At 42.2% G+C, this 15001-nt stretch overlaps 1 protein-coding gene across 1 annotated transcript; it reads right to left on the bottom strand.

Moving 5' to 3' along the window:
* Positions 1-15: 15 nt before the first annotated feature.
* On the bottom strand, positions 16-14362 carry MOG (myelin oligodendrocyte glycoprotein). Its single transcript, XM_004619646.2, has 8 exons — positions 14120-14362; positions 12315-12662; positions 4617-4730; positions 2918-2938; positions 2327-2347; positions 801-917; positions 504-524; positions 16-178 (listed from the first exon to the last, which is right to left on the bottom strand). The coding sequence occupies exons 1-8, from the start codon at positions 14214-14216 to the stop codon at positions 165-167; spliced, it is 753 nt and encodes a 250-aa protein (XP_004619703.1). The 5' UTR covers positions 14217-14362; the 3' UTR covers positions 16-164.
* Positions 14363-15001: the final 639 nt, after the last annotated feature.

Consider the following 15001-nt stretch of genomic DNA (forward strand, 5'->3'; position numbering starts at 1 on the left):
GATGACAGAAATCAATCTTATTCAGAATTCAGATCATTCCTGGAAGTACATATTGGAATGTCGCTATGGTGAAGAGGTAAGTATGCAGCTCATTGACGGAACATCCCCAAGAAACTATCTTTGAACCAGCCAGGCTCTTCATCCCATACAAGTCGCAACATCATTCAGAAGGGATTTCCTAAAAGGGAAAAAAAATGGGAACAATCTATCAATAGTTTCTATTGTGAAACCATTAAACCAGGAAATGAATAGCTTTTGGGCTCATCTTGTCTCTGTCTGCCTCAGTAATTTTTACTGGAGTTGAAGCACAGCTCTGGCTTGTCTCTAGCCGACTGCAGATCTGAGTCCTCCCTACACCCATGCCTTCCTGACCCTCCTTTATTCTGGGATTATGAGTCCTCAGTATCCAAACCAGCTCCTTCTCTTGCTGCATTTTAAATTTTTATTATTAGTCTCATATTTAAAGCCACTGTTTATTTAGCAAAAGGGAGAGAGTTACTTACTTAGCTCTTCAAGAAATTGCCCTGAAAATAAGAGAAACAGATAGTTGATAAATAGAAGGTCACTAGCTCCCTCCCCACATCCTTCCTGTGTAGTACAGTTTAACCACCCCTCTTCCACTAAGGTACCCCACAAATCTTAGGATGGAAGTGTCTGAGGAACTTCTGTCCTGAAGTTGGCCATGGGGAGAAGAGGCAGGAAACTCTGGATCTCAGAATCTTGACCCCCTGGCTTCATCCTTTTGCTTTCCTATTCACGGCTGACTTGGTCCTTCATGTTCTGTTTCCCTGCCACTGCACCTGCAAGTCTTCGATGCAGCCAATTGTAGCAGATGATCAAGGCAACGATGGGTCCAAGTACTGGCACAATTACGAACAGGAATATCTTCCAACAGGGCACCCTCAGGAAGTGGGGATCTGAATCATTCACCACAGAGTAAACAGCATTAACATGTGTTTTCCGTATACCCCGACCACCCTTTTCCTTATTGAATTTCTTAGTCTGTTGTCTATGGATACTAAAAGGGACCATGTATAGGATCCAGGAAGTTGGTGAACTCTTGTGAGAATAACAATACATCTTTATTTTCACTAACTAATAAGTTGCACAGATTTCAAAGTATTTATCAGAGTCTTGAAATGGCATCATTAGTTCAGTATGTTATTTAGTATATTTTTGTTAAATATCTGTTTAACAAAACAGAGCTGGAGAGATGTTCAACAGACTGAGTGTGTTTTACAGGGGCATAGGGCCTCAAAACCTGGCTCTACAAGTCCCCTTAAGCACAGAGCCAGGATTCGCCCCAAGCACCATCAGATGTGGTCCCCAAACAAAAAGCATCTTAAAACATCACAAATTAGTTTTTGTTTTGGTAATTTAATATAATGATGGTAGGCATTTCTGTCTTATGTCTAATAACTTTTTTTTTTTTTTTTTTGCAGTTAGGATGTGACTCTGAGCCTGTGCCTTGCGTGTTTATTTACTGTTGACCACCAGAACTGGTGGGAGTTGGGAAGGGTCCATTTGACTTCCCTATACTCGCCAAGGGATGGCACAAAAGAATTCAGACCAAGCCAGGGGTATAACCAATGTGTAGCACCATCGTCCTGGAGTGCAGGAAGCCTGGGTTTGATCCCAAGCACCACCAGGAGTAACCCCACACACACTGAACTTGGAGTAGCCTCCAAGCACTGATAGGTTTGGCACAAAACTACAAAAAGAAGACCCGTAATTTCTCCTCTTAAAATGCAAACACTGGGGTATGTGTGTATGTTGGGGGTTAAGTATACATTGCTAATGTCAGTGTTAGGATGGAGCTCTCCTAAGCTGGGTGCCAGGAACACTATAGCCTCCAGGAGAAAAGGACGGAAAGGTCACTGAGAAAAAGGCACTTGTGGTCTGACATGGAATCTTAATCTTTCTGCAATATCCATTCACTAGATATTTGGAAGCTCTTTGATTTTAGGCATTGACCTTTGGTACTGGGTAATGTGCAATAAAAAGGATGGAAACCACATAAAATTGAGGGCCCAATATTCTAGTGGGACTTGGAGCCTTCCCTGAATTGATTAACAATTATTTGATATGTATTTATTATGACCTCAACCCATATAAAGATACTTTTATTCAATTAACACATAATCACCTCCCCAACTAAACCAACTTTATGTCAAAGGATATGTTTGCCTCTATTGTAATTCCTGAAAGAAATGTGCTAATGTCTGCAATTGCTATAATCAGGAGCCACCAGTCTGTTCTGCAGGTGACAGACCAGACTGAATGCAATACCAAGCTGACCTGGGGTTACAGATAATCCAGCACTTACCAAAAGTTCGGTGGAGATTCTCTGAAAAAAATAGAGACTTGGGTCATACTGGTGGTGTTGGAATGCTAAATGCCTGAAACAACTGTATAATGAACAACTTTGTAAATCATGGTATTTTTAATAAAAGCAATATTTTTAATTAATAAAAAGAGCAGAGACTTAGTAAGAGGCCGGAGAGATAGTATGGTGGGTAGGACACTTGCTTTGCACTAGGCTACCCAGGTTTTGTTCTGGGCACCTGAAACTCACCAGGAGTGATACCTTGAGCACAGAGATTTAGAGCACTCAGAGGAAACTCTTCTCTGTGCCTTTGTTATTCAATCAAAATAGTAGTTCTAAATGAGATCAGAGCAGGAAGGAAAGTAATAGGGTTTTACTTCTGCCCGACAGACGACAAGGAGAATGAAAGTATCTACAAATTTTGACAGGTTGTAAAAAAAAAAACCCAAAAAACATGAGGTTCTCATCTGAAGGGAACAGAGGGCATTGGTACAGCAGAGATAGTCTAAAGAAAATGACCAGCAGTAATGCCATGAAACAGGAATGGAACAAAGCAAGAGGTATGTGTAAGGGACGGTGCCTGGAACTTACCTATCTCTGCTCGAAGTTTTCCTGAAACAGAAATAAGCAACATCTTTAGTTACTGTTTGGGCACTAGAATTGGGCCCTTTCAACATCAAAAACTCTGGGCCTTTGTGCAGAATGTTTCCCAGTAGTCTGCAGACATCCTTAGTCAATTGGGAAATCACTAGATTTGAACCCAAGCATTCAGATTTTCCCCCTGGTATTGCCTGAATTAAATTTTGGGATAAAGAATGTGGAAAACCTTAGTAAACAACTCTAAACTAAGATGTGATTTCCTACCCTGGCTCTTAGCTCCACAGTTGACAGTTCTCAGGTTCTCAGTTTGCGGTTCCACTCCGCCCTGCTGGTTTGTCACTGCAAATTTAAAAGTCACTTCCCATCTCAATGAGTGAACAATACATTTAGCTACTTAATGACTGGAATATTACTAGACACTTTACACAACACTGACCTCTTCACAAAGTAGGAGGGAGGTTGTGTAATCTCTATTTCAAACAGCAGACAATTGCGACTTGGAGTCTTTAAGTCAGTGTCTGAGCTGAATTCAGGTCCAGACTGTTGGAACACTCCATCCACCAGGTTCTTTTTACTTAGCCATGGGAACGGAAGGATGTTTTTCCCCGTGTGAGAAGTAGAAGAACGCTTGGTAGGGAGAAGGTAGAGAGCCACCGACACAAAAGAGAAGCTCCAGAGAGCTAGTATAGAGGGTTTGGGTGTTTTGTTTGCTTTTAATCTTTTATTATTATTATTATTATTATTATTATTTTCAAACTCCTGTCAAGGGCTGATTTCAATAGATGGCAGCGACGGAGCTGCTCTGCTGAGTTTGAAACCCTGGCCCAGGTCAGGTCATCTACAAATGGTTTAGCACCAGTTTCCCCATGAACCTGTGATGTATGACAGGTGAGGGGCACCTGCCTTTCCAGCAGCATCCTGATTCCTGAGAGGGAGTGGCTTTCTGCTAAAAGGGGGGTGGAGGGAGGAGGGAACCAACTATCTGTGAATTAATAGTGGCACTGTGTTGTTGTGCCTGGGCGGTTTCTGACATAGAGGCACTCGGTCATAATCCCACAGGTGGTAGCTTCTCCCTATTGCCTCCTCAGTCAAGTACATACACCAAGAAGTAGTATAGAGGCTATGGAACTTGTCCAGTTTGATTCCTTACACCGTATGGTTCCCTGAGCACTGCAAGGAATGATCCCTGAATACAGAGTGTGCCCAGCCAGATGTGGCTTAACTTCACCAATATCAGGACCTGAGCTGCCTTGAATGGGAAAGGAGTAAAGAATTTTTTAACCCCTATTCATTTATGAGAGATGTTCACTCGCAGAATGCTTGTCTAACCTCCGTACTAGTCTAGACCTGGATGACTCTGAAGTCCACACTCCCACTTACATGCTGCTGCTAGACTTGGCGCTGGGGCCAGAAACTGCTGGGTTGGGCCTGGGCTCTGCCATTCACACACTGTCAGCTTGAGTAAGTCACTGAACTAGACCAACCTCAGGTGCCTCCTCTGTAAAATGAGGCCGTCATGTGTCCATCCTAATTCATAAGGAAAAGCAAGTCCTATTCTATACATTATTAGGTAGATGTAAAAGTCATTATAGACTACTGAGCCCAGAAGTCACTCTGTGTTAGCTGCCCAAGCTCTGAGGAGCCAGGTTATTTCAAGGAAGGTTTCCCAAGTCATCCATCCTGCTTTTACCTCTGAGTCTGTGCTGCAAGCAGAGGAAGACAAGGCCCACAGTGATCTGCAGAAGGAGCACAGGTGAGACCGCAATGAGAACCAGCACTGCAGGATTTATCCAGTAGAAAAGATCTGAAAAAGAGTCAGCATATCCTCAACCCAGTGCAGGGTAAGAGGTTCAACAAATTGGGTAAGTAGATAATATCACCAATGTTAAAGGTCCAGAAGGGACTGGTGAGATCGTATAGCGGCTAGGGCATTTGCCTTGCATGAGTTTGATCCCCAGCATCCCATACAGTCTCTTGAGCACGACCAGGTATAATTCCTGAGTGCAGAGCCAGGAGTAAACCCTGAGCATCGCCAGGTGTGACGCCAAGAAAAATTTAAAAAGAAAAGTAGATTCCCAGAAAGAGCTGGTGACTTAGAATAACAGAAGCCAACCCAGACTCGGGAATCGGCTGCCTCCTCCAATCTCCCCACCCTTCTGGTGTCCTGGTAGTCACGCCAACTAACTACCTCCAGGTGCCAAATAAATGCATTAATGGCCATGACCCAGAGACTCAAAAATGAATCTCAGAGGAGAGCAACGCACTACAGAGATGTCTCTGGACCCCACTTATTAAAAAATTTAGAATTCCAGGAGCACTCGGCCACTTTTGTGGCCACACGACATCTCACATTCATAACAAGCAATACAAAATAAATTAGCATCCGCCTGTGAGGCAGGCTTGAGTGGAGGTGGGAAAATTCAAAATAATGATGGTAGGAAGATGTCATGGTGGTGGGATTGTGATGAAATATTGAATGTAATCAATTAGTGTGAATAACTTTATGAAAAATTGAAAAATTACAAAAATAATAGCAGAGGCCAAGGTTGAATTTTGAGCAATCTTTACAGCATTTTGGAAAAGCAGCTAAGGTGCATATGCTGCCCAAGCCCATGTGCTGCTTCTGTCCATGTGTCATGGCTGAATGTGGTGCCCGAGTGTATGTGTTGCTTGTGTCTCCCCTTTTGAGGTGTGTACTTTCATACTTTAATACTTAATGCTGGGATGTGTGTTGGGAATCACTCCACCTCTGGAGAAACCCACGTTCTCTCTAGAGCTCATTACTCTCTCTCCCTCCCCCACCCCTTTTCTACCCTCAAAAGCCTCTTTTTACTTCAAATAAAATAAAAATGTTTTTACTTTTAAAAAAAGTAGCTAAGGCACAAAGTTCTGGCTCTTATGGACATGTGGGTACACAAATTCTGAGCTAAGGAATAACAATACCTAATTTACTGGCAGCAGAAATAGAGAAAAGATGAAAGGACAGTTAAGAGAAAGTAAAAAGCAACTTAAGGGATCAGGGATGAAGCTCAGAGGTAGAGCACTTGCCTTGTATGTGGGAGGACTTGGGTTTGATCCCTGACATCACAAAAATGTATTTATTTATTTATTTTTCATTTTTTAAATTTTTAAGCTACAACCAGTATTGCTCAGAGGTTATTCCTGGCTCTGCACTCAGGAATTACTCCTCACGGTATTTGGGGGATATGGATTGAATCCTGGTCAACCTCATGAAAGGCAAATACTCTTCCCACTGTACTATCTCTTTAATCCCAAGGAAAAAAATAATTTAAGATAAACCTCAAGTAGGTCCATAACAAAAGGATAGGAATTCATGGGGCCATGAACATAAATAAGAATAAAATACATATTTAGTCTCAGTAATCTTTAAACTGAAATCTACTATTTTACTTTTGGATAATAGAGGAAACCTGTACAGAGTTATTTGAAATTTATTTCCCAGCTTGGGAGAGGGCAAGTGGGGGTAGTGGTGATCCCTATGTCATTTGCAGAATACTTTTGTTTTGTTTTGTGGGGGGTGCTGGATCCACACTCAGAAATGCTCAGGGTTTACTCCTGATTCTGCACTAAGGAATTACTTCTGGTGGTGCTCAGAGAACCATATGGGGTGCCAGGGACAGGACCAGACGTGGCTGTGTGCAAGGCAAATGCCCTACCTGCTGTACTTTTGCTCTGGTTCCATGTAAAGCACTTTTAAAGGAGGTTGAGATGTGGAAACCAATTCCAAGGAAAACTTTCCTCAGAGGCACTTTTTAGTTCCTTTCCTATTCTTTTTTAAGGGATATGCTGGAGAAGGCAGTTACTAAGCAAGCAAGTTACTGAATTAGGAGAAAAATCTGCAAGCTGGAGAGAACTTCCTTATAGGTAAAAATATACCAATAAAAAGAGTTTAATGAGGGTGGGTGGGGTTTCAGAGGGATACTACAGGGGTTAATCCAGGTGCTGATCCTGGTACCATGAATCACCAGAGCATGGCCAGGAATGATACCTAAACACAACCCGAAATAAACCCTGAGCCTGGCAGGATGTGGCTCAACAACAAGCAAACCGAAAGTTGAATGGAAAGCATTCAGTCCTATAGGAAGAAAATATATTCATATTCCTGTAATCTGCCTCTAGAAATGGTGCTTTGTTATGTAATGTTATGTAATCTTCTTTCCCAGGCCCTGCAACAAAGTTGCAAGGAGATACAAAAGTGATCCCATTGTCTATTAAAGTTTGGGTCTGATGATTTCAGTGTTGACACTGTGGTTTGGATATTTATCTCTATCATTCCTTAACAACAGATCAATGGATCATGAAGTTGTGCTATATATACACAATGGAATACCTTGTATCTGTAAGAAATGATGAAATTTTGAAATTTGTTACAACATGGATGGAACTAGAAGGTAACATGTTAAATGAAGTAAGCCAGAAGATGAAGGACAGAGGATGACATCACGTATATGAGGTATTTAGACTAACTGGATAAGGGAAGGCAATAGTTTGAAGAGGGGATGTCTAGACCGTCCTTGGTCCCAGAATATAGGGAGTAGAAGGAAAGAAATAGAGTGAAGGGGCAGGGGAGAAAAGATAGATGAGAAGCAGTGAGGCAGGGGTCAAGAGGATTAAAGTACATTTGTGGTGTTAAGATACCCAGTGAATAAGTTAAATGCCAAAAAAAAAAATAGATGCTAAGTAAATAGATGCTAAGTAGACAGGTACCATATTTCACCATACATTATTACTACTACACAATCATCATGTTGTATTTTTTCAGTAACACTGTCACAGGTTTTTAAGTCTTGTCACAAAATAATCACTTTTTTTTTTTTTTTGCTTTTTGGGTCACACCTGGCGATGCACAGGGGTTACTCCTGGCTCTGCACTCAGGAATTACCCTTGGCCGTGCTCAGGGGACCATATGGGATGCTGGGATTTGAACCTGGGTTGGCCGCATGCAAGGCAAATGCCCTACCCGCTGTGCTATCTCTCCAGCCCCAATAATCACATTTTTGCACAAAATGATTGACATAAAATCTGTGAAGAGCATGCAATGAAATGTGGCATGTAGAAATAAATATACATACATTGAGTATGCTATTTACATAATTAAATAAAATTTATTTTTCATAATAAAAAAGTAATCTCGGGGGGCCGCACGCATGTGCGGCCTCTCCGCAGCTGCACAAGCGTGAATCCAGACCCAGCAAAACCTCTTTCGGCGTGGGCAACTCCTCGCAGAATGTCTCCAGCCTGAGAACTAAGCCTCGGCCCCGTGCCCGCCCAGGAGGGGAAAGGTATTTCTCTCTCGCGCCTCTTTCTCTCCGGGGATGAAGGGCGCGGTGGCCGCCATATTAAGACGACCACAGATTGGGTTTTCAAGCCTGCAATTATCTAATATCTGGAAGAAATCTCCCTGGACTTCTTTTTAAAGTACAGAAATTCAAAACCGCACGGCCGCTACCGCGGCCGCACGACCTTATTTGTCTTCACATAGGTCTGAATCTAGTGGGGTACTCCTAACAACAATAGTGAGGTTTGTGTTGAAATATTGAATGTAACCAAAGTAAACAGAATGTAAAATGAAACTTATCAGTTACAAGGTAGGGGGTGGGGGGGCGGGATGGGAGATGTACTATGTGGGTTTTTTGTTTTTTTTTTTGGTGGTGGTATATGGGCACTGGTGAAGGGATGGTTGTTTCAGCATTGTATAACTGAGACCTAAGCCCGAAAGCATTGTAATCTTCCACACGATGATTTAATAAAATAAAATTTAAAAAAAAAAGTAATCTCATTGCGCATTTGAAGTGTGGTGTTTGAGCTCTAGCTGAGGAGGGAAGAGAAAATCACCCAAGGTCACCCGAGGCTCAAATCCTCTGAACTGCCTTTCAATTCAATAGTAATTAACTTTCAAACCTTCTCCTTTATCTACTTCACCTTATCCACATCTTAATATCCTTCTGCGTATTTTAACATCTTGTCCTGGGATGTTAAAAGCAAACAACATACAAGAAATTTCAAAATCAGGGGCGGGAGAGATAGCACAGCGGGTAGGGCGTTTGCCTTGCATGCGGCTGACAAGGGTTTGATTCCCAGCATCCCATATGGTCCCCCGAGCACCACCAGGAGTAATTCCTGAGTGCAAAGCCTGGAGTAACCCCTGTGCATCGCCAGGTGTGACCCAAAAAAGAAAAAAAAAAGAAAGAAAGAAATTTCAAAATCAGCCATCACAAGAAACTTATCAAAATAAAATTCTGGAGTAAGAATGGAAGTGGTTAAAATGCATAGTGAACACTGGAGAGACAGTAGAAGGGTTAAGGCTCTTGGCTTTCATGTAGTCAATACCTATTAGATCCCCTGCACCTCATCAGGTCCTTCAAGCATCACCAGTAATGGTCCCGGGGCAGGGAGCCAAAAGTAAGTCCTGAGCATGGCTCTGGATGGGACCCAACACCACACCCCAAATAAACAAAATTATATTGAGTTCATCCTTTCTATAATTGTATGCAGATATTTGTTTTTACTTGATTATTCACTTAGACTACTAAATATATATATATATATTTCAGTAGTCTTCCTCATCAGACAAACCACGATAAACACCACTTAAGAAATATTTATTGTAATAAAATTTTGTTAGGAAAAATTCTCCTTAATTGATCCAATAAACAAAGACATTTCAAAGCAAAACAAAAAGGGAACACATGCTCAGGATCTTTGATTAACTTTCTGGTTATTCATATTTCCATGAGAAGCAGAAAATAATTGGAAATCTCTTTTTTTGAGGTCACAGCCAGCTATACTCAGGACTTACTCCTGGATCTGCTCTCGGGGACCTCTCCTGATAGGACTTGCTGACCATAATAGGTACCAGGAATTGAACATGGGTTGTGCATGAGCAAGGCAAACACTTTACCTGCTGTATGATCTCTCTAGCACCTTAATTATTTTGTATTATTCTGCCTCCATTTATTATTTTTTCTAGTTTGGGTCTTTCAACAAACACCCACGAACATATGAATTCTCATGTACTGAGGTGAGTATTTCTATGGCATTGATTTCTAGCAATGAGATGTTTTGGTTGAGGATTTCCTTTCAACTGGGAGAATAATTAAAGTTTCAAAGGGAACATATGAAAAAGTAAACTCAGACCTCTTTCTAAACACCATGCACAAAAGTCAAATTAAAATGGATTAAAGACTTAGATATGAGACCTACATACTCATAAGGTACATATGTAGGCAGAACTCTTCATGACATTGAAGCTAAAGGCATCTTCAAGGATGAAACACAATTGACCAAGCAGTGGAAGCAAAGATAAACAAATGGGACTAATTAAACTAAGAAGCTTCTGTACCTCAAAGGAAAACCATGACCAGGATACAAAGAGAGCCCATGGAACGGGAAAAGTTATTCCAGCACTTATCTGATAAAGGGTTAATATCCAAGATATAAAAGGCATTGGTAGACCTTTATAAGAAAAAAAAATCCAACTCCATCAAAAAATGGAAACAGAAACTTCCTCAAAGAAGAAATACAAATGTCCAAAGGCACATGAATTCCACAACCCAAAATCTCTGCTATGCCCCCGGTCGTACTCCACTGTCTCAGGACAGACCTCATTGAGGTATAATCTGCTAAAAATGTGGGTATAAGGGTTTTGTGATAGAAATTTCCAGGCTTTCTTGGGGTCTTGATGGGCTCTTCCCCCACCAGCTCCCACTTCCCTGTACTTCCAGAAGCCTCTGCAGTCACGTCCACATCCGTCCACATCCCAAAGCTGCCATCCAGTTAAAAAAACTGCTTCAGCCTTACCTTCCCAATAAAAACACTCAACACCCTGAAAAAACACGGCGACCTCTTAGTACCTGGATTACAAATCATAATTCACACAAGGAGAGAGAGGCGAAAGAAAAGTGCTTGCCACAGAGGCAGGCTGTGGGGAAGGGGCGTTGGGGGTGGGGGTGGGTGGGAGGGAAACAGGGGGCATTGGTGTTGGGAAATATACCCTGGTGGAGGGGTGGGTGTTGGATCATTGTATGACTGAAACCCAATCATGAACAACTTTGTAATGGTCTATTTCAAGGATATTAATTTTTTAAAAAGGCATATGAAGGGCTGGAGCGATAGCACAATGGGTAGAGCATTGGTCTTGCATGCGGCCAGCCCAGGTTCGATTCCCAGCATCCCATATGGTCCTCTGAGCACTGCCAGGGGTGAATCCTGAGTGCAGAGCCAGGAGAAACCCCTGTGCATCGCCGGGTGTAACCCAAAAAGAAAAAAAAGGCATATGAAAAAATGTTTTACATAACCAATCATTACTGGCACATGTCAAAACAAACAAGAACAACCAGTTCTGGTATTTTCCTTTTTGGAAAACAATATAGACATTCCTCAAAAGAGTAGAAAGTGAAATTCCATATGACCCAGCAATACCACTCTTGGGAATATACACAATGCAGAAAAGCCATTGCACTCCATGTTCACTGAAGTGCTATTCACAATAGCCAGAATCTGGAAACAACCCAAGTGCCCAAGAACAGATGTATAGATAGAGAAACTTTGGTACATCTACACAACGGACTACTACACAGTCGTTAGGAAAAATTAAGTCATGAAATTTTCCTGTACATAGATGGACAAGACGTGTATCATATTGAGTCCAATGAGTAAGAGGGAGAGGTACAGATATAGAATGAGTGTACTCATTGGTGAGATGTAAGAAAAAAACACATAGTGTGAGAATACTATCCGAAGACAATAGAAACGAGGGCCAGCAGACTGGTCCATGGTAGGAAGCTTGCCACAGATATGTGCGTGTATGGAGGGAGTGCAGTTTGGACAGAGAAGAGACCACTATGACAGTGATAGTTGGAATTGACCATTCTGGACAAGAACTGAATGCTGAGAAGAGGTAAAGTAATACTCATGATACCTTTTCAGTAATAGTGTTGTAAACCACAGTGCCTAAAAGGGAAAAAAGAAAGGGAGGGGGTGTTGAGGAGGGAGGGAAGAGAGAATGAAGAAAAGAGTCTACCATAGAGGCAGTCTATCATAGAGGCAAAGACTTGCGGGAAAGTTGGGTTGTTGCTTTTTTGTTTTGGATTTTTTGGGTCATATCGCTGTGCTCAGAGCTTACTCTGGCCCCAAAAAACTCCCTTTGAGACTTAAAAATTAGTTTTAATTGATTCACTGTGTACACAGTGACAAGGTTGTTCATGATTGAGTTTTAATCATGCAATGTTCCAATGCCCATCCCTTCACCAGTGTACATTTCCTGCCACCAATTTCCCCAGTTTCCCTCCTCCCCAAAACATAACAACTTAAAGGGAGGTCGTGGTCACCCAAAAGATAATACCTAGTATTATATGCTGCTACTTACCTTCCACTTTCAGTTCCATGGCTGCCTCCTCTTGGTAAGCATGATCTCTGAAGAAGCAAGTGAAACCTCCTTCATCGATGAGTCTAACATTCCGTAGGCGGAGAGTCACCTTTCCTTCACCAATGGCCTCTTTGAGCAACTCTGTCCGGCCACGATACTCAGGTGCCTGTTCTCCATCCTGATCCTTGCCATTTCGGTAGAGATGAACCACCCTAGAGAAAGGGGGTCGGTACCAACCCACCTCCATGCCTGAGGCATTCTTTCCAGGAGATATGCGACATGGCAGTTCCACTTCATCCCCCACAACAGCTCGGATTGGGTGTTTTGGTCCTATTACTCTGAACTGTCCTGTCCAAGATATCAAAATACTGAGTATCAGAGGGAACACTGACAAACAAGTCTATTATGAAAAGGGACGTTCCAATACAGGGAAGGAAGAAGGCACTCGATTTCTTTCCTACTTCTTTTCTTTATATTCATTGTAAACTTTTAAATGAAACTTTGACTAACACTTTCTAGAGGGAGAAGTTCAATTTATATATTCACCATGAATATACCACCTGAAAAATATTTACTGTATAGGATTTGATAAATTTGATCAGGGATACTCTTCTTGGCAAATAAAGACATTTCAAGGCAAAATAGGGGGTAAATATAAAATATATACAATATATTTTAATGTAGTAAGGAATATATATACATATCTAGTCTTAAAAGAATACTATAGTACATTGAACTTGATAGTTACTGCTCACTTTTCTACCAACTGTATCTATCTCTGATTCTGCTGCTTGACCTCTAGACCCTACGTGTGGGCTAGCTCTTGTCACTTATTTCTCCCAGGGGACTCTGATGGAATTTGGTGGAACTCATCCTTAATGTCCCCTTAAAGGGTTTGCACTCATCATTCCGTTACCACCTTTTACCCCTCAGTGCTTGTTCACTTCCCAAATTCCCCACCAAAATTTTCTACACTGGAGGTAGCTTTATTTCCTTCTGCTTTCCTCCTATACCTTTAGCCTTACTATAGACCCAGAAATACCCTGTACATACATGTTCTCAATCTTTTTTCCCTGTGGTATATTTTTCCTCAATAAAACTTGGAGCTACCAGAAGATAAAGCTGTTTTCTTCATTACATCTGCAAAGACTTTTCAAGCAGGTGTGTAGAATGGGCTTCTCTATCCATTAAATTATCCCCTAATTGGAGCAAATGCCTTCTGTCTCTTTTATTTTTTCTCCTGTACTTGAAAACAGGACTCCTCTATAAAAAGCTTATTAGTGACCTTCTCTACCTTGCAGCTACACATATCAAGCTGAGATGTGTGCTTTTAGTTTTAACTAGGAAAGAGCTCTTAGACATGACTAGATACTGCAATCTGACATATACTTATCAACATTTACTATGAAACAGTACCACTAAACAGGTACTACTCAACCTCTTGGAATATGTGTTATGGTTTATAAGCATCATTCACTGAACCCTGGCAACAGTTTCAAGAGATTGTTACTCTATCCCCAATTGATAGAAATTTCTAGAAACCAAACCTGGAACAGTAGAAAATAACTAGTGCAAGGAAAGCCTTCACTTAAGCTCATATTGTTGAGTTTGAGATCCAAAATTGTTGGGCTCTATTCTGAAGGTCATAGGGAGGTTCAGGAAACTTCTGAGAAGGGGAGTCTTGACACTCCTGTGTTTGGAAAAGATAACTTGCCTAGTAATTTGAGGATAGACTGAAGGGAGCGAGCCTGGGGTAGCTAGACTTCTCAGGGTCCTCCAAAGCAGGAATAAAGATGAAACCTTACCTGCAGAGCTGAAAGACAGCTGGAGGAGGAGGAGGAAGAGGAGGAGGAAGAGGGGAGGAAGACAGCTGGTCCGAGAGGAGCTCACCCAACTTGCCATCTCCACAGTTGCTGTGGACAAAGAGTCCCTGCATCAGGGTCAGGCTAAGCAGAGGGGTTGGGGTACATGTCTCCTCCTGCTGAAAAAAATCTGAGGGTAGGTTATGGGAGGGCTGTGCTGCCTGGACCTGCCTCCTGCCGGCCCTGCTGCAGCTGCTCTAGGAAGAACAGACCCACGTCATGCTTGCCGGGTCCTTACACAAAAGGGCTACAGACGGAGGGGATGACCAGGGTTTGCCTCCCCCACCCCCTCAGCGCTATGGAGCAGAGGCTGCCTGGTACTGTGTCTCCCTCCCCCACTCCCTTTGCCTCGAAGCCTTTGAAAGGCCATCTAGGATTTAATCCGTTGGGATCACTAACTTGTTAGACTTTTTGATGAGGTTTGTCCCAGTCATCTTTTTGTTTGTTTTTTAGTTTTGGAGCTGTACCTTTTGGTGTTCAGAGACCACTCCTGGTGGCAGGGACTCAGGATTGAACCTGGGTCAGTACAAGCACCTTACCTACTGTACCATCTCTCCAGCACCTGTCCAAGTAATCTTTGGGAGGGGGGGGCATACCTGGCAGTGCTCAGGGATCACTCCTGGTGGGTCTTGAGGGACCATACAGGATGCTATGAATCAAACCTGGGTTGGCCATATGCAAGGCAAATGCTCTACCCACTGGACTATTGTTCTGACCCCTGTTCATATAGTTTTTTTTTTAAATTTTATTGAATCACCATGAGATAGTTACAAGCTTTCATGTTTGGGTTACAATCACACAATGATCAAACACCCATCCCTCCAG

This window comes from Sorex araneus, chromosome 2 (assembly GCF_027595985.1).
Source record: "Sorex araneus isolate mSorAra2 chromosome 2, mSorAra2.pri, whole genome shotgun sequence".
NCBI lineage: Eukaryota > Metazoa > Chordata > Mammalia > Eulipotyphla > Soricidae > Sorex > Sorex araneus.

Excerpts from the sequence above, each read along its gene's own strand:
- MOG (XM_004619646.2), bottom strand. The coding sequence starts at position 14,216 with ATGGCAAGTTGGGTGAGCTCCTCTCGGACCAGCTGTCTTCCTCCCCTC. Across the intron at positions 4,731-12,314 it reads CATGGAACTGAAAGTGGAAG|ATCTTTTCTACTGGATAAAT; the intron begins GTAAGTAGCAGC and ends ACTCTTTTTCAG. Across the intron at positions 2,348-2,917 it reads AAAACTTCGAGCAGAGATAG|AGAATCTCCACCGAACTTTT; the intron begins GTAAGTTCCAGG and ends TATTTTTTTCAG.